Below are 24,418 nucleotides of genomic sequence, written 5' to 3' on the forward strand. Positions count from 1 at the left end.
CCCAAACGGAAAAATGTATTTCTTCCCTGGAAATGTTCGGGATAGGATCGTTTCCAAAAAACAGACCCCAAAAATTGTATTAAGAATGCATGTGTGCGACCGTAAGAGGTGATCACCGTTTGATGATTAGGATCATCAGCATTCGAGAGCTCGAAATTAAGTTTCCGGAGAGCAATGGGTCTGAGTAGCAGATTGATTCCCATGAAGCGGTTGTTGAGATCTTCTGCTGCGAATCTTACTGTAAGTTCTTATTGCTGTCTCTCTACGACAACAACAATAAGCCTGGTCTCAACTAAATGGAGTCGGCTATTATTGCTGTCTCTCTAACCCCACCTAGAATTTCAAATTTTCGTTATTTATGCGGAGCGTTAACGTTTCAACAACGGTAACTCGTATGCAGAGAGCGGAAGCTGTTAGAGGTTTTTCTGGGTTGAAGGAAAAGAAAGTTGCAGCCAAAGGTCCTTTGATTGAAGGGGTTAAGGATATTATAGCCATTGCTTCTGGAAAGGGCGGCGTCGGAAAGTCTACTACCGCTGGTAAAAGGGAAAACTTCTAAATTCGTTTTCTGGTTCAGGGTATTTCATTTTTGCTTTTGATGCTTATATTTGTGTTCATATATGAAATATTTATTTGGAGGTTTTGCATTTTGTAAAACAAGCTCCATAGTTGACTATTGACTTTGATAGGTTGAGCTAGTTATTGGAATGATTACCATGCTTTTGTCATTCAAATCGATATTTGAATTGTTTCCTTCTATAAGGGTCTTCATTTATCCAGTTTCGAATGAATCAAGATATCCATTTGTTCTGCCATACATAGTAACTATCTGTTTTTCCACGGTCAGAGGGGCTGATTGGGATGGTTGAGCAGTTCGCGTAATAAATGTGACCTCTTGCGAATTGATTCTGAGTAACTTGATTAAGATCAGAAGCAAATTGCACAAAGGCTTCTAATTCTGCAAATTGAGCTAGTTCCAATTTAAATTTGCTGGCTACCTGTTTCATGGCTTTAATTTGAGCTAAGCATTTGGATTTAGTTTAGTCTACAGGCTTTCAAGTGCAGTGTTGTTTCAGATTCTGACCTCATGCATCTTAAGCCTGTCTTGGTCTGATTGGCTCAATCTCTGGGAGAAGCTGAGCACTCGTTAGAGGGACTGGTCTGACCTGTGTAAGAATGAGACAAATTAAAGGCCCCGTATGTTGCCCCGGGGGAAGCCTTCCGATGGCAAAGTTAGAACCTTGGGCAGCAGGTTTCGTTTCTCTCAAGAGTGAGAGGAACTTGATAAAGCTATCAAACTTGGGAGCCCCAAATGGGGTGGGATCACCTGCTATGTATAGGGTTAAGCTGGTAGACACCACTATATGACAAAGTGATAAGGTAGATACTTAGCCTGATCAACTTGAGGATGCTGTGTGCACATAGGTGTATGAATTCTTGATTGCATTTGGGTTAATGTGAGTGAGGTTCTGTGGGTTTGGCTAGGTTACAAGTGGTCCTCAGTACACAGGTGTCATCTTTTGCATTCCCTAAGATTACTTTCTTTGGCTCCGTGCACTCTCAGGGTTCCCGCCTCAGGTGACTCAACTGATGGACTGGCTGCTCTTCTCAGAGGCATCGGATTGGTATCTTTATCATAGGTAGAATGTTTCCTGGCAGGATCCACAGGACTGGATGAATAGACCCCCTCAACAGGATGCTGATCCTTTCATAAATACACGTGTCCAGGCTTCAGTTTGCTGGGCAAACTTCAGCATATCACACAGAAAGGAAGTTTGTAGTTCTGCATTTTGGGTAATTCGGTAGCAGGTTTGGGAACTGTAAATTATGTTTATCATGCGTTGTTAGGATTTAGCTCCATTGGATTTCAGGCAAAGTTTTGAAATGGTAAGTCATCTAACGGAGGTGTCTGTGAAGTAACTCATATGTGTGAGTGAGTGAGGGTGGCTACATAAGCATATGCTTGTCTGTAGAAAGAATGGTCCATTCGATGGAATGCTGTGATATTGAGGCTTTATGGGGGTACTAATCTTTAATTCTGAGATGATTTCTCTATTATCTGCAGTTAATTTGGCTGTTGCACTTGCTAATACGTGTCAAGTTAAAGTGGGCTTGATTGATGCTGATGTGTATGGTCCATCTATCCCTACCATGATGAAGGTCCACGGGAAGCCAGAATTGAGTGAAGGTGACAAGCTTTTTCATGCCTTTTTTTTTTTCCTGGGTTGTATCTCTGGGGGGAATTTCACTGTACAACTTAGACAAAAATAATGTTAAATCTACTGTGTACAGAAATTTTATGTAACCTTTGTCCCTGCAGTCATTATCAAATCCCATTTTTGGCTATTCATCTACATCCTTAGGTTTCAATCCTTATCAGGCACATGGATTTTCATATTTTGTTTCTCTTTTTCTCATCAATTGCATGGAATTTAAGTCTGTTTTTGCTTGATGATACTGAAAAGGCTGTAATGATCAATAATGTAAATGTGACAAGTAGGTGTGCTTTGTTTATTATTAACAAATCTTTCTTGCTTCCATCTACTATGTATGTGATGATGTCACACTTCTTAGTCCATTTCTGTGATCTTAGTGAAGTCAAATGTATATGCATCCATAGGACTGCTAACATTTGGGAAAAGCTGTTGAATTTGATCAGTTTTTTCAACTGCCATGTGATCGATGGTGGCAGATAAGGGAAGATCCATGTGAGAGGACCTCAATCCATCTCACCTTTCAATTTCTTCATTGAATTTTAGCATTTTTCATTTAGAATTCTTGTTATCAGTTTATCATAGCTGCCTACTGTTAACTTATTTTGCTTGGGTATCATTGCTTGCAGATGTATCCATTTCCTGATACCTCCTAATTGTTTTTGAATCTCTGTTAGCAGATTTAAGGATGGTTCCCATTGAAAATCATGGAGTTAAGTGTATGTCCATCGGATTTCTTGTAGAGAAGGATGCACCAATTGTGTGGAGAGGTCCTATGGTTTGTGCCTAATTTGTTTCATCCTTTGAATGTTGAGCATGAAGGATTTTGATTTTGTAATTGTATCATTTTTTTTTTCCTTTTTTGACTTACTGTTCTTGCACATATTGTTTTGTGGACAATGTGTATCTGTCAGTTATTTTATTCAATGGCAGCAGGCCTTTCAATTTACTCAAAGTGATAATATTTCTCCTATAGCCCTTCAAATTTTATACTGAATTGGTAGTTTTCTTAAATAATGAATTTTGTAGACAGGCAGGCCAAAAGAAAAAAGAAAAAGAACAGTTCCTTAAATAACAACTCAGCCTTTCCCAACTAAATACAGTCAGCTACTTGGATCTCAGTAGGAACAAAAAAATTAATTATGAGTATTAGGAGGAGGAGAGCAGAGCACAGACACAAACTTCAGAGCATTAACCCAACTAAGCTAGAAACTGCATTGTAGTTTCTCAACATTCCGCTCTTGTCCTCAAGAAAAGCATGTAATCCTTAAAAGGGGAAAATTTTCATTATGATAAATTAAAGAATCATGTTTTCTTTTCAATACAGTTTGTTAATCATTGACATGGATTAATTACCCGAAATTTGGCATGACAAATCCAACTCTGAGGGTCCTGGGCATACAAATTTGTTTATATCATCTGAAATTAACTTTTCTATTCTGTAGATGTTAAATGCATGGACAAACTGGTGTTTTTGAAATTTTCATTACCATTTCTATGTTTTCTATTGCAAAAAGACCAACAATAGCACCAGTAAGAAGTGATATGATGCAAGTTGAATGAGATGAAAGGGCGGGAGGTAGTCCAAAAATGACATGTTGAAATAGTAGGAAATGACGTTAGCACTTTTGAGTTAACAACTCTTATAGCTTTATAGAGGAATGGCTAAATGGATTATCTTAGCTGACCATAAATGTTTATTATATGGCTTAGTTGTTAAGTCATCTTGTGATTCAGTTTTACTCTGAAGCTCAAGAGGATGATACTTATATTCTGGAGGAAAATGTTTCATAACCCTGTAGCTTCTTTCATTTCATATGCCAACTAGCTCTGGTGGTATTCCTAGAGTCTTGTTTTATTTTTATTATTATTATTTTTAAAGGAAAAAAATAGATCCAAAAATTTTAGTTTGAATCAAACTCAGTCCAATGATGCGTAGTGTCTATACCCTATAATGCAGAATGAGTTAGCTCTTGGTGTAGCTGGGGATTCAAAGATCTAATGCCAAATTTCAACAGGTAGTTTCTACTACATTTCTTAACTTCAATTGATAGACACATAAAAGCCCCCATTCAAGGGATGAGTTAGGATGCAGGTCCTACGGAACTTGCTAGGGTTTCTACCTATGAGGTAAAACTGTAAAAGTACCAAGACTGTCTTAGAGTCTAATAGACTGTGCACTTTGTCTGTGATGGTTGAGCACAACAGTGTAATTAGATGAAACTAGATACAATCCAGAAGGGTCTGCAACTGAAAAGCCTTTCTGTGTAAGTGCATTCTATGTTAGAAACCTTCGTGACTGATGTGAACATTGTCTACCTTCAGCTTTGGGTTCTGAACTACAATGGTCATAACTATCTTGAATTTCTGATGAATGGTGATAATACGAGAAGAATCCAAAATCTGATATGCAGGATTTTATTGTTCTCTGAATAAAACTCATCCTAGCAGCATTAAAAATTTATGATCTTATTATGTGAACATTGGATGTGTTGACAATGGCTGATACATTGGTAGGATGTGGTGTTTTTTGTGTCTATCATCAGTACATGCTATTCAACTCAAATCCTTCATGAGATTATTTATAAGAAGATTGAAGTGTTGCTATTTAGAGTGAATAAAAGATCGTATTGGTCCTGCATAATTATTTAATGAGTACGTTAAAATATCACTTTCTATTTTGGATTAGGTTTCTATTTTTGGTTACTTTCTATTTTTCTTATTGCTTGGTTGACAAGTAATCTCGCTAGGATAGTTTCCTTTTTAGTAGATTTGGGAAATTCTATGCAATATGTACTTTTCCTTTTGTTGCAACTCAGTTTAGAAAAATTTTTCTAAACTAAGATTGATTTTACATTATAAATAAAGTTCCAAGGGAGAACCAAAACATACACGTGCAGGCTCTCTCCCTTCTTCTTCAGTCTTTTTCTATTATTCTTCTTCTTTCTAAATTTCCTTTCGATCTCTAGGCTGATTACAGGTGTTGGTATCAAAGCAGGTTTAACCAGCTTGGGGACTATTTTTTCTCTCTACTGCTATAGTAATACGTTTCTATGATCTTTGTTGTTCAAGTTTGAACTAGACCTTCTTCTAAACAATTCATGAAGGTGTGAAGATTTTGAAGTCTGGTTACATAAAGAACATGTTTGTTGTTCCATGTACCTGAATATCTTGCCTACAATTGTTTTCTAGGCAGCAGTCTCCAATTTTCTTGAAGACTAAGTTATCTACCACTTCACCAATTGACCTTGCTGCTTTTCTGAGAGATGTGCATATGTATCTAAAGGGAGACTTGATCCCAATCCTGACTTATTTCATTGGCTGGATTTCTCTACAAATACTACCTTTTATTTTTGGATCCTACTTTCTAATTCCATTGCATCAACATATCATCCATTATACCCATCAGAATTACACCAAATGCCAGTTGTCACCTCCACTAGACCTCCAATTGTTCCAAGTTTAAGTCTCAATATGTGGGTGGTTAGGTCTGCAGAATCCTATTTTCTAATTTGGGAACTACTACCATAGCTTTTGAATCTTTGATTGCGCCACCAGATGTTGGAGAAGCCTTCAGCAGTGCTTTATCTACAGTCCATCATCATTCACTTCAAATTTGAGCAAGTTCTACAATTTGGTTTTCTTAGAAATATACCTCCTAATTCCTGAACTTCTTTATGATTTGATTTAAAGCATGAGGTTTTACACTGATTTTATTGGGACTGTAAATCATACTTGAAACTCTTTACCTTTTGTTTACACCTTTTACGTTACTAAGGTTCTAAAGGTAAATTGATTACCATAAACTTGTTGCTGCTCTGTTCTAATAAGCTATTTTTTTTAAAGCAAACTCAGCCTGCAAATTCAATATCAGTTATGTTTCATCCACGGCCTCCTGCTGCTTTTTCTTTTAACAGGTTTTCCTACCCACCTTTGGTACTATTTCAGATTTAACGCATCTAATGCTTCCTCATTGTTTCTGACTATCTATGGCTGATTATACTTCTCCTCTTCTATATTTTACATATATTAACATCAAATTCCATCAATACTATAAATCCTTGCCATTAGTCTCCTTGCCATTAGACTAATTATTGTTAATGCTCACAATGTATTTACCATATTACATCATTCGCTGCCATGAAGGAGCATGGAAATTGCTTTTTGGGGTCTAACTGCTCGGAGATTATTTATACCATGAAGTGGAGCAAGGATTGGAAATTATTACTTGGGATCTTACTATTTTGGTTGCAGTGCTACTTTTGATCATTGTTCATCCACGTGCAATGCTACACGTGAGGGGGGAGATTGGAGACTCTTTCTATATCTACTCAAGATTTGTTGAAGAATATCATTGGTGAAGATCTTTGTCCTCCTAAGATGGTATTCTATAGTAGCACCTAACTAATTACTTGATTACCTTTACCTGCCTACTTGGTTTGTAGTAACCTATACTACATTTACCTACCTACTTGGTCTGTAGTAACCTATACTACCTTAATCTACCTACTTGGTCCGTAATAACGCGTACTACCTTACCTACTTAGTCCACAGTAACCTATACTGCCTTTTACCTACCTACCTACTTGGTCCACAGTAACCAATATTGCCTTTTATCTACCCATACTTTACATACTACTTGCTTTCTTGGGAAGAGCTTGTATGGACATTGGAGCTGCACCTTACCTACTTATGATGTGTGATTTTTGGCTCAAATTTTATCTTCATGTGTAGAGATTTCTCTGTACTACTAGCATTATTTGGATAATGCTCTTGATGTAATTGTTGCTGCCATAATTATGGAATGGTTCATCTTCACCACCATCTATTATTTTTGTTGTTGGGTGGTTTGTTTGACATGAAGATTGTTTACTTAAGTTATTGTTGATTATCTCCTAGGTGAATTACTTTTGGTGTCTATTGGCATCTACTATTGCTACAGATGCTCAAGCATAGTAAAAAATTTGGTCGAAACATGTGAAATTTTGCATTTTGTGAAGGTCGAAATGAAAAAACCAAGGGACAGAAAAAAGTCCCAAGTTTCGATTGAAATTGTTGAAATTTGATATAAACCGGTTGGACCAATTGTTGAAATTTTGACATTGGGTCGAAACCGAGTCAAACAGTGAATCGAACCGGCTGAACCAGATGGTTCACTTTTATAGAAAGTCACCTTCTTTGATCGAAACTTTGAGAAAGCAGAGTTTCAATTGCAAATCGAAGGCAAGTAGAGTGGGTTTCGACTCAATTTCCCCCTCATTTTTTGACCTGTTTTTCATGGTTTTGGATCATTTTGACCACTTTTGAGCACTCCTTTGTTGATTTTGGCCCTTCTTGGTGGATTATTTCACTATTTTCATGCTTTGTTGCAAGGTAACCTAAATTTCCCCTATTTTTTTATTTTTCCTTTCTTTAATGGTCAAATGGTGTTGGAATGTTTTGAATTTTTTTCCCATGGTCTCTAGAAGGTAGATTAACAAGTGTTTGTTGTTGGATTTGATCTTTGTAGTGTTCTACTATTTTTTTTTATTTTTCTAATTTTAAAGAATACCTAAAAAATTACATTTTTTATTCGCTTCATGCTCAAAGCATACTGGATTGAGTTGAAATTATTATGTGTTGTCTCTAATAAGTAGATTTACATATGTAATTGATTGAATATGATTTTTGAAGTGTTTTACTATGTTTTCTGATTTTTCTTGTATTTAATAATTTTTATAAAAAATATTTTAATTAGGAAAAAAATTTCAAAATGTGTATGAATACCTTAGTTTACAAGTAATGTGTGTTTAGTGTCTTTAGGCTAAAATTAAAGTGTTGGGTTTGTATTTTAACGATGATTATTATGTATGTTTGTATCATACACAAACTTTTGAGTCAGAGACTCAGAAACACGATGTTAGACATAGCTTGGCAGCATGGTAGGCCTCTGACGGATGACAGGAAGAAGTCAGAGCATAAATATTGTTTGAAAAAGATTGTATTAGGTGGGACCACTAGACTGAATATCCATCTAGCGGGAGGGGACCGCAATGTGGTTGGATGCCCAAATGTCCCTTATGAAGTTAAAGTGGCAATGACAAAGTATATGACAGGAGGGTAAGAGAAGAGGGCATAAAAGAAAGCAAAGAGGGATGAGTTCTAGACAGCATGCTTAGAGGAGGTGGGAGAGCAAAATGTGGATCCAGATGATGTATTGTCCCCAGAGGCAGAGATGGAGAGAGTACTCAGGATGAGTAGGGAGTTTGATAGACTCGATGAGATCATGAGGACACAGAGGGCCATGGGTGCAAGGTCATCTAGAGATCTGGATTTTGAAAGGGCAATCAGAGGTCGCTCCAATATGAGGAGGAGCTAAGGTGTCAGAGAGTCAGCTCCATTACCATGGGCCACACGACCACGACTTGCTACAGCTAGACCCAGTGCCACATCTGCTGCTTCTAGACCTATTGCCATCGATCCCAATGTGTAGATATTACGCATTGATCCTAACTTGTTTGCGAGGCCATAGACAAAACAAAAGAAATTAAAGCATACGTGGGGTAATGTGAAGGAGAAGGTGGGGATGGCCTTTTCTAAGTGGGCATTATATCACAGTGTTCCTGCAAATGCTGCACAAGGGCCTTATTCTAAGGTGATGCTGGATGAGATCAGTGGTGCTGGACATGGGGTGGTTGGGCCAACCACATATGAGATACATAATGTATATCTCCCACGGCATAAGGAAGACTTAAAGACCTACATTGATAGTCTTAAGCCGATGTGGAGGCACTATGAGGTGACAGTGATGTGTGATGGTTGGAATGGTCCCATTAGACACTCTATCATCAATTTTATGCTCAAAATTGTGATGGGGGGGATAATGTTCCTCAAGTCTATTGAGTGCATCTGGTTACAAAAAGGATGCAAAATACATGTATGGGTTGTTGAAGAGTGTGGTGAAAGAGGTTGTAGTCAAGCACGTGGTGCATATTGTGATTGATAATGGCTCCAATTTCAAGAAGGTTGGGATGAAGTTGATGGAAAATCCCACCTATAGGCTCTTCAGGACTCCTGTTGCGGCACATTGTATTGATTTGATGCTGAAAGACATGGGGCAAATCAAATTTGTGAAGAAGGTTGTTCAGTGGGCTCAACATGTGACCACATTTGTATATAACCATGGATATGCATTGGATATGTTGAGAAGGATATGTGGTGGTGACTTGGCAAGGTATGGGGTCACAAGATTTGCTACAAATTGGATTGCCTTGAAGAGTTTTGAGAAGAAGAAAACCTCACTATGTGTGATGTTTGCATTTGAAGAGTGGTTCGGTTGGCCTTAGTCGACTCACCAGTAGGGAGAGCAACATGGGTTACAATATCCAGTGATACCTTCTGGGCAAATCTAAAAGTTGTTGTGAAGCTTCTAGACCCTGTGGTGATCGTCTTGAAGTTGGTAGATCAACAAAGGAAACCAACTTTACCACATCTATGGGCTGTAGTGGAGATGGTTAGGAAAGTATATGCTAAGGGCAACCAGATATTCCTTGATATCATCCAGGAGAGGTGGGAAAGGCAATTGAAACATCCATTGCATTTGGCTGGTGAGTTGAAAGTTATTAAAATTTTCAAGTTATTACTTAATAGTTAATACTTATTATGTTGTTGTGTAGTTTTACCATCTCATTTGTTGGCTTGTTTGATAGCATATTATTTGAATCCCATGTACCACTACAATAGAGAACTTGGGATGAGGACAAATTTGATCCGGGCAGTCTAGCAAGTAGTGGAAAGGTTAGAACTGGATCTAGCGAAACAAACATTAATTAATAGTGAGGTAATATTGTGACTTGTGAGATGACTAGTAGTCTAGTACTTAAGATAACTACTTGTTTTTTATACTGACGTTGTAATTGTTTATTGTAGTTAAAGGCTCGGGAGAACACCACTCCCGGCTAGTCACTTAATCTAAGTCTTAGATATTCAATTTGAGTTTTTGACACAATTTATTTTTACCGTTATTGATTTGGTTGGTTATGTTTCTTGCAGCTGAGTGGTGGTTGCAATACATGTTAGACTCGGAGTACTTGATTAATATTGCAGTTAAAGTGCCCTCCCAGGACATCTCTGCCACCGGCTACAAGTGTAACTGGAGCACATTCAATTTGATACATTTTAAGAGGCGGAACCGTTGGGGGTGAAGCGGCTAGAGGATGTTGTATATGTTCACTATATTATGAGGTTGAGAGAGGAGCACATTAAGTTAGGTCAGGAGCAAGGTAATGGGGACAAGATTGAGTTGGCTGACATCTTTTCCATTGATGATGATGATTAGGAGGACCCCCTATTTGAGTGGGATTGTTGGATGAGGCGGGAGGTCGACCCAGCAATCAAATTGCACGAGAGCTGGGAACTAATGTGGATGAATTCTTGGCCACAGATGGGAGAGTGCACACTGAACCTAACCGTCCCTTTGTACCACACCCTGGTGCATCCAGTGTTAGTGAGGATAATATTGTGTGGTCAGATGATGATGATGATGTTACTCAACCACCCGCTACTCGGGCACAGGATGATGATGATGATGTTGGACTTGGTAGTGGGGATGACAGTGGGAGTGATAATGATGATGATGATGATGATGGACCTGGTGATCAGGATTCAACTGATCCACAAGAGAAACCACCACCACCACCACGAGAGCCAACAGTGACCCCAGTTGAGAGTCATGGATAGGGAGGGCCATTGAGGTTCACGGGGGAGACTCAGTTCAGCCGCGCTACCCAGGATGTTGACCACGGTCCACCATCATCTCAAGGTCGTACTTCCACCTACAGCTGGAAGGGGAAAGGGAAGCAACATAGACATGGGTATGAGACACTTCATCATACGGGTCTGACCATCCGACAAATGTGAATAGCTTGGCAGGCTCCATGGGATCTATGAGTCTAGATGAGTCAAGAGGCTCCACGGCCGGATACTGGATGCCAGCAACAACAGATCCCCACTCGTACGAGAGTGGTATTGAGAGTGTTGCATCTTTTTTTGGGGCTTACGGTCATGCATCTTATGGTCAGGGGTTTCCTTAGGATTATGGGAGACATAAACTAGTGGAACAAACTAGGATGTATTATCCAACGCTTGATGGGAGGATGGTATACGTGCATAGGGGTGCAACTTATATGGATGCTAACTCGGGGGCACAGATGTTTGTGGAGCAGATCTTCAGCGTGCAACCCCAACCCCTACTCCCTGAGGCTGAATCATGACTTCCCTATCTGTACTGTGTATTCCCTCATATTGGATATCTTACGCATGTTGATGACTGGACCTATAGAGCTGCAGTTGTCGATTACCTCGACAACCATAGGCATCACATGTCATGGGATGTCTATGTCCGTTGCTCAGAGGAGAGGATGTCACAGGTACAGTACTATTCAAGTCACGGGATTGATCCACCAAGGATCTCCTCTTGGCACTGAGTTAGTGAGTTATATTTCCCTTTTATTTTTATTGTTAGTTACATTGTATTTGAATTTTGATGTTTCGAGTTTATTTGATGTTTTGAATTGAATTTAGAAGTTGGAAGTCATCTATTGAATGTTATGTACTTAAGTATAGCTAAGTTTATTGTGTACTTCTCGGTCAACTCTACATTGATGTTATGTACTTTGAATGACATATCTACATTGATTTTTTTAGCAAAATGCATGTGCCAATGTGTTCTTTATACTCTAATTAGTTTAAATGCAGAATCCCACCCCAAAACACTCCCTAAAACCTGTAGAAACTTGATATCGAAACTTGCATGAAAAAAGTCGTCAGTTTCCTCGAAATTTCCTAGGTTTCCACCTAAATTTCCCATTTTCACCTGGTCTAAACTTGAGTTTCCTTTGAATTTTTTACTATGTGCTCAAATGTAATGAAGTTTCTTGATATGTTGTTACTCCAAGCTAGAGCCCTTGATATGTATACTCCATCTTGAGGAGGAGTGTTAAAATATCACTTTCTATTTTAGACTAGATTTGTATTTTTGTTACTTTCTAGATTATAGACTATATATATATATATATATATATATATATATATATATATATATTATTTTTTTTTTGATTTTTTTTTTGGGTACAAGGGCGCTTTTTATATATAGGGGATAGGATATTACATATGCAGTCAGCAAGGGTTGAACCCACGACCTCTTCACTAAGAAGTGTTGGTCTTACCAATCGAGTAACCCTGCGTTGGCGGTTACTTTCTATTTTTCTTATTGCTTGGTTGACAAGTAATCTCCCTAGGATAGTTTTTTTTTTAGTAGATTTGGGAGATTCTATGCAATATGTAATTTTCCTTTTTGCTGTAACTCAGTTTAGGAAAGTTTTTCTAAATTAAGATTGGTTTTACATTATAAATAAAGTACCAAGTGAGAGACAAAATATACACATGCAAGCTCTCTTCTTTCTTCTTCTCTTCTTCTTCTATTCTTATTCTACTTTCTAAATTTCCTTTTAGTCCCTAGGCTGATTACATGTGCTGAAATTCTAACAGAATATAAAGATTCTATTTAATTAGTTCAACATTTAACTTGTCATCCGTCAGGATTTTCATTTATCACGGATATACCCTTCTTGTTAGGAGCTTAATTTGATCTATATCGATGCAGGTAATGAGTGCTCTTGAAAAATTGACAAGAGGAGTTAATTGGGGAATGCTTGATATTCTTGTTGTGGATATGCCTCCTGGCACTGGAGATGCTCAGTTATCAATTTCTCAGAGACTACAATTGTCAGGTATTGGAAAATTCTACTTTCTTCTATAATTTGTATTCTTGTCATTTATTGCCCCAAATCAGAATTAGTTCTAACTTTTTCCTAGTGGAAATATTAAAATTTGATTTCTGTAGGGTATTACCGTGGTTCAGAAACTCGGCCAGATTCCCAAAAAAACTTAACAATTTCAGCCATCTCGACAAGAGATGACATGCAAGAGAGAAAAAGGAACAGATTTGAATAACTTGATCAACACTGTAAATATGTCGAGAATCTATGCTAAGTCTTGGTGAAACCTTGAATATTTCAAGAATCTCAACCTTCGTAGACAGTTCATACTCAATAGTCAATAATGTATTGCTAGACTAGGGTGTTGAGACGTGGAAGACTAGGGTGGTAATGTGTCTTTGACTTATGTATTATTCGTTGTTCTTAGGTTGGGGTGTCTATGTAATATGCATTATGAACACTTCATTTCATCTCATGGCTTGTAGTAGAAAGTTTAAGTTTTAACATTTCTTAGATAATTATGTGAATTTATATATCTGTAGACTAATTATGTCAAACAAGGCGTTGAATTGGCGATTTCAGGGTTTGCAAAACCAAAATACCAAATTAGGTTCTTGTTTTTGCTATTTGAATATTGAATAAATTTGTTAAGCCTAAACAAGCTTCTCTTAAAGTTTTGGAGCCAACTGTGGCCACTTGCGCAACCGAAACATCATTCAAGGGGGAAAAATTTTTTTTCGGGGGGGGGGGGGGCAACTAGCAGAGATCTTGAGATCTCAGAAACTTGACCTGGTCGAGACAGCTGTTTGAGATGAGTTTTTGAGCTTTGGGTTATATACAAATATTTGTGAGGCTGGAGCTTGGTGTAATCGTAAAGTTGGTCTGTTGTAGGTTCAAGTCTTTGGAAACAACCTTTCCACCAATCAGGGTAAAGCTGCATGTATTATGACCCTCCCCTGACTCCACAGTGATCTTCCATTGGAAACAGCCTCTGTGCCAATCAGGGGTGAGGCTGCATGTATTCCCATGTTCAGTGGAGGTTTGGATGCTCAAAACAGAATGGAGAAATTATTTAATCTAGACTGAGGGAATCAAAAGAGGCAGGGGCAGACTTAAATTAACCTAAATAGAAGTGGTGAGGAAAGGCCAGCATAACTTAGGCCTTGTATCAAATATGACCATGAATATGGCTTATTGGAGGGCAAGGACCCATGTAGCCAACCCTATTTACGTGTAAGGCTGAATTGTTGAATTATTTAACTAAACAATTCTCTAGCTGTTCTTCTGTATATTTTTTTCCTTATCCTAGGCTGTATGACGTATCTCTGTCATATCACCTTAGATACTATATCATTTATATTTGCAATTGTGAATTCATCACGGGTTAGAAGCTTTTCCCTCCCTAAAGATTTCTTCTCCTTGCAATACCTTTTTAATAGTTGTCAATTTGTTTGCCGTGGTGTTTGCTGCCAGGTGCTCTGATTGTCTCAACTCCTCAAGATGTTGCACTGATAGATGCCCGGAGAGGAGCAAATATGTTTCGTAAAGTTCAAGTCCCTGTATGGACATCCATTACATACCTTTCTTAACACCCTCCCCCCAAAGAGAGAAGGAAAAAAAAAAGAGTTGTTGGCACATTGAGATTTCAATTCACTATATTTGAGTTTGTGAGCCACAAATCTTTGAAACTGCACTTTGTGGTTGGAAGATTTTTTTTCTATCTGCATTTCTGGATTTCATGTGCTTTTTTCATGGTTATCCTATTGATACTTTCAAGTAATGAATGTGGGTCTCTTATGGCTTCAAAACTTCCAGTGGCTCATAGCTTCACTGTGGGTTTGGAACTAGGATTTGGAGGCTTCTTGCTAATATGGTATGTAACGACGTAACAATAAACCTTCAGCAGTAGTCACTAGTCATACTTGAATACTATTGGAGTTCACTATGCTTCTTCTCCCCCCCGGGGGATCTTTGTGTCTTCTTCCTGTCGGTCTTCTCTTTTTCATTTTTTTTAAGACTTTTCTCAGCTCATTGGTAAATGGAGATCCTATTTTTAGGGCCTTCATCTTCCATTAGCCTCTGATGATGTGATCCTGATTTTGTGGGAGGATAGTTTAGAGAAGAAGCAGATATTTGTTTCCACTGAACTTTCTTCCCTCCCAACCTTCCACTCCATTTCATTTTCTTCAGATATCTCAATTAGATCCTTACCTATATGATTTGGAGTAGCGAATAATGACAAGCTCTACAATAAATAGAAATTTTCTAAAACTGAAAATTGAAACTATTAACCTAATAACTAGTGACAATAGAACCTTGTTGTAATTAGAAACTGACTAGAGTTAGAGAGTACTAGGTTTTATGGTTTTATGGTTCTGCCCCATGCATAAATAACTAAAATACGGGGTACTAAAATGGAAATCAAACTAAGATTCGAAATCTCCCTAAAATAAGATATTCATATAATCTGATCTTGGGCCCGACAAATGTCCACTTAAGATCAAATATGGAGCTGTGACTCTGTTCTTGTGAACGGTTGATTTGGCCTCCTTTTTGGCCCTTCTAGAAGGCCAGCCAGACTGAGTGGACTGGCTTGAGCTGGGCTGGTCCATTGCTGGTTCACTTGGTCTATTTCCATTGTTTTCTTCTGTCCAGCCTTTGATTTTACATTTCTACTGGTTTTCTCTTGAAAGTCAACCTGGGGGGAGTGAATAGGTTGAGACTAGTGTCTGCCTTGTCCTTGCAATTGATTAATAATTAAAAATTAAAGCAAATAAATAAACAAAGAGACAAGACACCAAAATGTAGTGGTTTGATTCAACTAAATCTACGTCCACTCTCTTCTAAACCTTTAGGAGGATTTCCACTAGTATGTCCCTTTCAGTACGGTTTCCCCACCACCTTTTACAACCTCTTGATCAAATATGCAAGAGCAACTTCACAAAATCTTTGATTCTGGGCAAATGCACCCAATTACAAATAAGAATTACAAAAATAAAACTTATAAGTACCCAGGTGTGGTGCAAGCCCTTTGTACAGATGTATGAATGTATGCACTTGAATGGTCTCCAACCTCCAACAGATCTTCCTTGAGATCAACACCTCAGTCTTCTTGAGAAAGGGGATGAATCTCCAAAGGGATTTTGGATATTAAAAAGACCAAGTGGCTAGAGCTAAAGCAAAATTGTGAGGGCAATGATAGATTTTGAATCCATGCCTTAGGGTGTCATTAATACCCCTATTGTAGCCAAAATATTGGTTTGAATTAGGTCTCAACAGGTAGAGAAAGTCATATTTTTGTAGTCAAGGTCAATTTGTGTATCCCACCTATTGACCAGCTCAATATAGCGGTTTGAAACTAGCCGTTGGAAGCCAGCTGGCTTGACGGTCAATTCACAATCAACCGTGGCATCAATCATGGGGCTGGCGGTCGACCAGGAAGCTTCCACAATACATACCTTGAGCTTTCTGGAATGTTGTTGGTCACTTAGGCCATTTTGTCTCACGGTTGACCGCAGACTGTCCATGGACTTTTTTGGGCTTTCCATAAGTATATTTCAAATTTCCTTTATACCCCTAATGATTGACCTAATAGACCCTTTCACCCATGTGATTAGTTTATAAAACTACAAACTTGAAAAATGCATGCTTTTACATGTGCCATTTTCCTAATGTATATGCATGGTTATTCATCCGGAAAAAATCTATATGGATAGTCTTCAAACTTGGCTTCTTCTTCATTCTGGTCTTTGGAGTTTACTTGCACATGTGTAGGTCCATTCCTTGGTTCTCCATGTCTTAAGTCCTTAATCTTGGTCTTTATGTTCCACTTGGACTGCTTCAGTGCAATGTATGCTTCCTACTTGAGTGTATCCTCTTGTATTGTATTTAAGCCAACTTAGTTACAAGAGTAAATTGTCTTTTGTTATATATGTTTGTGATCATCAAATGAGGGTAGTTGGGTCATTTCTCTAACACCTCCTATGATCATGTTACAGTAATGATTACACATAACTTGCCAATGGATATTTTTTCACTCCTTTTTCACCATGAGGTTATATGTCCAAAAGTCAACCCATTGTCCTTGCATTCATTGCTTTGCTAAAGTCTGCAGCCTGAAATTGTTTTCTTAGTATGAGGTGATTGACATCTCTACTTTGAAAAAACTCAAAGCCACGCATATAAGATTCAAATGACTATGTCTAATCACAGCTATTTGGCCACTACATGGATTGTGTTCTAGGCGTTATGATTCAGTTTCATACGCTTAGTTGGCCAGATTAACCAATCTGGTAAGCATTTTGGGCCTGCTACATGGATTCTTTTGCCTCTCTTAAATTTGTTCCTTTTTTTTCCTCCTTGTTGGACTTTGTCTCTACTAATTATTCTATTAATGTGATTGATCTGCATGGAGCTCCTTACCATCCAACGTGAGAGCTTATAGCTTCTCCATTCTTTCTATGTGTTTCTTATTTGTTGACATGGTATCATAGCTGAAGCACTAGGACTACTCAATTTCCTGCTCTAGGCTCTCTTTTCCTTTCTAGATTTCAAATAATTGTTGGTGTCTCTCTATTGCATCGATTTTGAAGGTCTTCTACGGCTTTCGGTTGAAAGGGTACAGCACCCTATGCTGTTATTTTGACCTCTTTTAGAGACTAGTTCGTGATTAGTGGAAAAGAACTACATCTCATATTGTTGGTTGTTGATTGAGGATTAGAACTCTTTTCGGCACTATCCATAAGGTATGTGGACTTGATTCTGAGAATTTTCTGGTTTTCCACCTTGCTCTGGGTTTGATTGAGGATATTTGGCAACCTTTCTTGGAACAATTGTTGCTGCTACCATCTCCTCTCTTGATCGTTTACCTTGTCTTATTATTTTTGTTTAGAAGTTTTGTTACTTTTTGGACAGAAATTACCAAATTTTTATTGCAGATTGCTTAATTTAATGGCTGAACCCATGGTTGAATCTAAAACCATTGTTACTGGAGTTGTGTCTTCTGCCTCTCACTGTGTAAGTGAGCAAAAATTGGAAGGGCCTGTGACCTTCCATCAGTGGAAGAAATTTTTAGATTGGCATTAAAAGGGCATGGGCAGCAAGCACTTCTTACTGGGAACAGTGCTGTACCCACCTTGACAGCTGGCTTGGAGGAGGATTTCTGAAATTCTTTTAGGTCTTCTAATTTGATTATTTTCTTAAATTCAATTTTAGAAAGTAGGCCTGTCTTTTATTTAGAAGTCTCTATTTCAGTCCTTAGTTCTTTTTAGTTAGATTTATTTTCTTCTTTCTGCTCCCAATAACCAAAAGGAAGTTATCTTGTGTAAGCATATTTTTATTATAAGCATTCATATGTGGCTTAGAATAAGGTGGACAGAGATTGAAGAAAAGTTATGGTTGAATCTGTGAGAGATAGTGACTATCTGGTGAGAGACCTTGGAGATTATGAGAGGCTGAGTGAACCATCCCTGTCCCCCCCTTTCATTTCCTGTTCTCCTTCTATCCTTTTTTGTTCTCCTTTCATGAGTGAAAAAGAAAAGAAAAATAGAAATTTCAGTTATTCAATTTGTTCTTTCTTATTTTGTTGATCCTGGCTGCAATTTATCTCGTACTGGTTTTTCCCTGATTTGAGGTTGTGTTTGTGCTGAACTTTCACATATGTATCTTGCATCTCTTACGATGTTAACAGTTTGTTCCTAGTCTTGGTTGCAGTTTTTATTTTTCTCTTTTGATTTGATAGGTGACAATTTCCTGGAAATGTATTGAAATGTAAAGTGGAGCACATTAATCTCGTGTGAAATCAAAACAGTGTTCATCAACTTAATCTTAAAACTGGAAAGTGGTGTGTGGTTATTGAAAACCTTGAGAGGAATATATGATGACAATACACAATGGTGATATAAATTTTCTTCACAGAACAATTGAGAATTGACTAAAAAGCATGGCTAGTACAATTCCATATTACTGCATGCTCACCAAAAAGCATATATATGATCTGTCTGATACTTTGATCCATCCCCACAATCCATACACTGAATGGATCCAACTGACCTTGAAGAGTCTTTTGGTGTTACCAATTACCATGTTATTTTGCTTTTTTTATGCTGCATCTGCGGAAATTTATCAGGTCCATTTCCTTGCCAGAAATGGACCATCCATTTCCTTGTAGATGTGTGACATGTGTCCCAACATCACATCAAATGGTTGAAATCCATTTATAAGTCACATCAAAGAGTTGATTGATGTGACCTGTAAATGAATTTTCACCATTTGATGTGATGTTGAGACACATGTCACACATCTACAAGGAATTGAACTTCCATTTCCTTGTAAGAAATGGACCTGATATTGGTCCTGCATCTGCTTGACCTGCTAAAACTTGTAAGCTGATTGGAATTTGCTTTATGACAACCAGCACTAAGTAGCACTTTAAATTTTGCCATCTTACAGCATTGAGTGATGCAGTCTATCTTTCTCAATATTTATATGGTTCTGATTATTCATACAGATTTTGGGACTGATAGAGAACATGAGCTGCTTTAAATGTCCACATTGTGGTGAAAAAACAGATATTTTTGGTAATGGAGGAGCACGTAGAACTGCTGATGAGATGGACATGGAATTTCTTGGTGAGGTATGTTAATATTTCTGATCTCTAATGATCTACAAATACCATTAGCCTTCGAGGATGCATGCTAGGGAATGAATTACTTGAAGAAATTACCTACTGTGGTTGATTGATCAGCACTGATTATTGTTTCTGGGTGAAATTCATCTGTTTAGAACCATTGAAGCTTTAGCATAATTCACTTTTTGATAGGTTGCAAAATCAAAATGCTTCTCAATGTTTGAGATCGCCCTTTTTTAGTTAAATCACTTTGGGATTTAAAAAAAAAATGGTTTGCTTTGGTAGTGAGAGAAAAGAATTAAGAAAAACTAGACAGTGTTCCCTACATTATATTTTGATACCTGGCTCTTTTCAGTAGGTATAGCTCTTGTATGCTTCTTTTCTTGCTGAGGGTCACAGATTTAGCATGTTGTAACCCAGCTCAAGTCCACTTACTCACAATGGTTGTGGGACAGATACAAAACTAACTCCAAACATCACTTTCAGAAATTGAAGAAATTTACTGACATCCGACTGGACGAAAGCTTGTCCACTGTCATAAGCTAGTTCAAGCACCCACATCAATTTATTTTGATCTTTTGACTTTAAGAGTATGTGATCCATCACTTTTAGCTTTTCTGTGAGTAATAAATTATTTGAAGCTAGGAAATTTCTTCTCTGGCGCACTGGAGTAACGGTGTTGTTCCCATGAGCATATATAATTGAAGATAATAAAGGATTTAACTCCTCCTATTAATAACAAATTCCCATTAGACTTCCTGCTTTCACGTGGTGTTAACAGGAAGAGGATTGGTGTGCCAGATTGGCAGCTGGCACTACCCCCAAAAAAAAAACCACTCAGCCACCTATCATAGGTCCTGAATATTCACTTTTTATAACTTTTCAATAGTTTTGGCTCAGCAACAACACAGATTCAAGTAGAATTGAATGGCAGAACAGGAGTTGTGTAGTCAACCTCATAAAATGGGGATAACGATTCATCAAGTTGATTTGTGGCATGAAAAAACTTAGAGAAATTACTGGAATATTCACAAAGCCTTTCTACAATGAGAACCATTTGGTCAATCTAAAATCCAGAATATGCTCAACTTTCTCTACTTGAGAGAAAATCAACCACTCTACCTCAATCTTAATCTTACTATTATAAAATATTTACATAATAAACTAGATTCATCATTTTAACCATTTACAAAGCAATACTAGGAACTCCTGCCTCGTTAGTAATGTTAAAATTGCAATTGAGTTGGTTCAACAGTGAAGTACATGTAGAAAATTATTGATTTAAAAGGTCGTGCAGAATGCTGAATGTGAAGAACTTGTATGTTCAAGTTACAGTAGATATGGCCTTTAATAGATTAGGATGCCAGGGTAGGACCAACCTCAAGTGGCAGATAAGGCTTTGTGAGTATTTTCTGGAGGATAGTTGGGATCAGGTCAATAGGCATACTTGTCGTCAAGGTCTATGGACGACTAAGTACATTTAACCACCATAAAAGATCTAAAGCTTAGTTAGTAAATCATAAAGTGCAGAAAATGATTTAAAGACCTTCACATTATTTATCATGAATATCTGCAAGGAAGAAAATGGATAGATGTTTAGATTTTAGAGTATTGATGTACTTTAAATGTTTTATCTTGATTCTTTGAAAGAGCCCCTACAATTTTTGTCGGGTTCTTAGCTGCGAGAAAGAAGACAAGCTGAGGCCATTTTGGGGAATAGTAGCTCATGGTTACCAGATTAATGGCAAAATGGATGAAATTTCAGTAGTTGCATTGCATTGACCAACAATGATTCCTCCATTTGGATGAGAACAACATTATGAGGTGGTCTCAGCCTGGAACATCATTAAAGCCCATAACCCCAAACCCCCTGGCCCCCCTTAGTTTGGTTCAAAGGCTTCATCCCCCCATCATTCCCTTACCCTTCGGAGACCCCTTAACCTTGCCCTCCCTACCAAGTCCTTCCTTATTAGCCGCCACATCCCTACAAATCCCAATTGCATCCTCTGTTGGAATGGTCTGAAGGACCTTGAGCACATTTTCTTTTCTTGCCCTTTCTCCAGATTTATCTAGAGAAAAGCCCTTGCCTCCATTTGGTCCCGTTCGAGACGGTCTTTCGGTTTTTCTTGTGATTGGTCTTGGATTTTGAGAACTTTCCCAGGTAACTCTATCTATGATTGGATCGGCAAGCTAGTTTTCGGCGCTTGCATTCATCACCTTTGGTGGAGTGTAACCTTAGAAGATGGACTTCCAAATCTCGCTCCATTGATAGCATTTGGAATGCCATCTATTTTGATGTTTCTTCCAGATTTTTAGCTATTCCCCATCCCCCGGTTGATGATACCCCAAGGAACATCTTTATTGTTGTCTCCTGGGGTCTTAGTTCTTCGTTTCGGTCTCCTTCTTGAAGGCCTTGTTTCTTGTTTCCTTGTTTCTTTAATATAATTATTTATTCATCCAAAAATAAAAAATAAAAAACATTATTTGGTGGCTGTTTACCTTACTTCATGTTTTTAGATCATTAAATTTATTATTTTCCCCTGTTTTAGATACCTATTGAAGTGGAGATTAGAAGAAGCTCAGATGAAGGGAGTCCTATAGTAATACAGTCACCAGATTCTGCAGTTGCCAAAGCATTTAATGATGTAGCTCACAAAGTTGTTCACAGACTGGAAGAGTTAGCAAAGGAACGGGATGATCGTCCAGAAATTATCTTATAACAACCTGGGAAGAAATTGAGAGTTCAGACCATCTCCAGGGTAACTGACTTACCAAATGGACTTGCAAAATTTTCTCAGTTGTAAATACTTCAGTAATTCCATCTTTCTACCTCAGGCGTTTCTGTTAATGTATTTCTTATGGTGGTATTCATTTCAAGCATTGATTTGCTACTGGTAGTATCCTTTTCTGACTAGTAGATGTATGTCTTCAAGGATTTATACATTATCAATGTTTCACCAGCAGGAATGAAATCTTGCAGTGTCTCAATCATAGTCTCTCTGATTGAACAACCAGGTAAGGATTTTCTTCAGAACTCAATCATGGTCCACATGATTGGGCATTTGGTCCACACAGGCTAAGGAAGGCATATCCATGCCACACAAGCCATTGATAACCTTCTCAAATACACACAAGGCTGTGAGCCATACAAGCTCTGCTGTGGGAAAAGGCTGCTTCTTCTTTAAACTTGTAGCCTGCCCAACCAAATTCATATGATCAAAACAAGATTAGTTTAGTACAACTCATTTTTCTTCTCCTTTCCTTGGTATTTAGAGCTAAATTATTTTTTGGTGTCCCAAAAGGTTGAATTATTTATCAAGAAACCAATGTCATATATATGTGTGAAATTAAAGTTTCTCAAGGAAAAAAAGTTTTAAGGAGGATGAATCTAGAAAAAGCACTAGATCCAAATAAAATCTGTTTAGTGTGGATAAGGCTTGGAAACATTTATGCATATTGGCTGATCAAATTGTTTAATAAAATTATCAAAACAACAAAAATTATGGATGCTTAAAATTTAGGGTTTTTTCCATTTGGCCCACTTAAATTCGGCCCAAAATCTTGTTTGCCCATTTAAATGGATTTTATTTCAGTTGGCCTAAAGGTATGAACTTCAGATATTACAAGAAACCCAATGTTGACTTTCTAACCCTTATTGTTAAACTGAAATATGATCAAACCTAAATGCAATCCCACTCAAATTATTATAGTGCCTCTAGTTTCAAGTTCCCTCCCAAAGTCTCTCCTTAACCTGTTCTTGCGATTCATTATTCACACCAGGAGCACTCTCTTGAAATCCACTGTTCACAGGTCTTCCTCCTCCGCTTCTGGCTTCCGGACTCTATCGCCACCAATCGCTGCTAGTAGTCAACACTAGCGACTAACGTAACCCCTGAACGCAACACCTCTCAGTAGTTGCTAAAGGTCAAAGTAAACTTTCAGAGCTTTATTATCTAAGATAGGTTTTACTTTGTATACCATATAAGAAGTAAGAACCGACTACTACCCACAGATGGGGGTTTCAATAGTGTGCGTGAGTTGAATGCAAAAGCTAATTTCTTAACTGGCTTGCTTGAGGATTTTGTGGAGATGTATTTTCAGCCAGAGGATTTCTTAGGGACTCACTAGGATCTTCTTTGGGTAGACATGATGGTGCTTGTGGTGTCCACCATTGGATGCATACCACGTGAATTTTATTAAATTTTAGCTGTTCAAAATATCGGATGCACATATAATCAAATTAAGTGGGAAAAAAAAATTCCCTTTAAGTGAATCAAATCATGTTAACATGGTGTTCTGAACAACTAAAATTTAATGAAATTTATGTGGGATGCCATCACATCAATGCAATATCCAAACAAGATTCCTTCCCTCTCCAAAATAATACGGATGATGTCAATGCGAAGGTTTATTTTAGATTGTAATAATTTGTCTTTATTCTAGTCATTTTAGCTAATGCAAGCTCTTCTGGTTGTTCTAAAAACAATGAAGAAATTAGGGGTGTCAATTCTCAACTCGAACCGTTAAAACCAGACTGAACCGGCCTGTTATAGCCCTAACTGGCCCGAACCGATCCTTAATGGGCCGTAATTGGGCTGAGGGTCCTCAGCCCGAACTGTTTCGGGCTGGCCTAGCCTAGCCCGTGTGCGGGCCTGTCAGTCCATTAGTTTTTTACATTGATAAAATTAACATATAAAATGTAAATAAATTTTCTTGGTATTGTTTAAATGTAAGTAATGATCCATGAATTTCGGTGTTTGAGATGTTGAGACTCAAGTTTGAGTAGTTGAGAGTTGAGTCTGAGTGTTAACACGTTTAACGGT

The 24,418-nt window shown here is 37.8% G+C and overlaps 1 protein-coding gene across 2 annotated transcripts; it reads left to right on the forward strand.

The window, feature by feature from the left end:
* Nucleotides 1-22,818, forward strand: INDH (INDH1(iron-sulfur protein required for NADH dehydrogenase)). 2 transcript variants are annotated; one of them, XM_089136082.1, is made up of 8 exons: nucleotides 2-240; nucleotides 401-536; nucleotides 2,063-2,185; nucleotides 2,891-2,988; nucleotides 12,853-12,979; nucleotides 14,441-14,526; nucleotides 19,476-19,601; nucleotides 22,145-22,813. In XM_089136082.1, exons 1-8 carry the CDS (start codon nucleotides 175-177, stop codon nucleotides 22,313-22,315), a joined length of 933 nt encoding a protein of 310 aa, XP_088992208.1. In that variant the 5' UTR covers nucleotides 2-174; the 3' UTR covers nucleotides 22,316-22,813. The 2 variants fall into 2 exon arrangements, with proteins under 2 accessions (XP_088992209.1, XP_088992208.1); XM_089136083.1 differs by lacking the exon at nucleotides 2,063-2,185 and having other exon boundaries at nucleotides 1-240; nucleotides 22,145-22,818.
* The last annotated feature ends 1,600 nt before the right edge of the window (nucleotides 22,819-24,418 follow it).

Source organism: Hakea prostrata, chromosome 1 (genome assembly GCF_041222555.1).
Source record: "Hakea prostrata isolate BN-2017 chromosome 1, UWA_Hpros_2, whole genome shotgun sequence".
NCBI classification, from domain to species: domain Eukaryota; kingdom Viridiplantae; phylum Streptophyta; class Magnoliopsida; order Proteales; family Proteaceae; genus Hakea; species Hakea prostrata.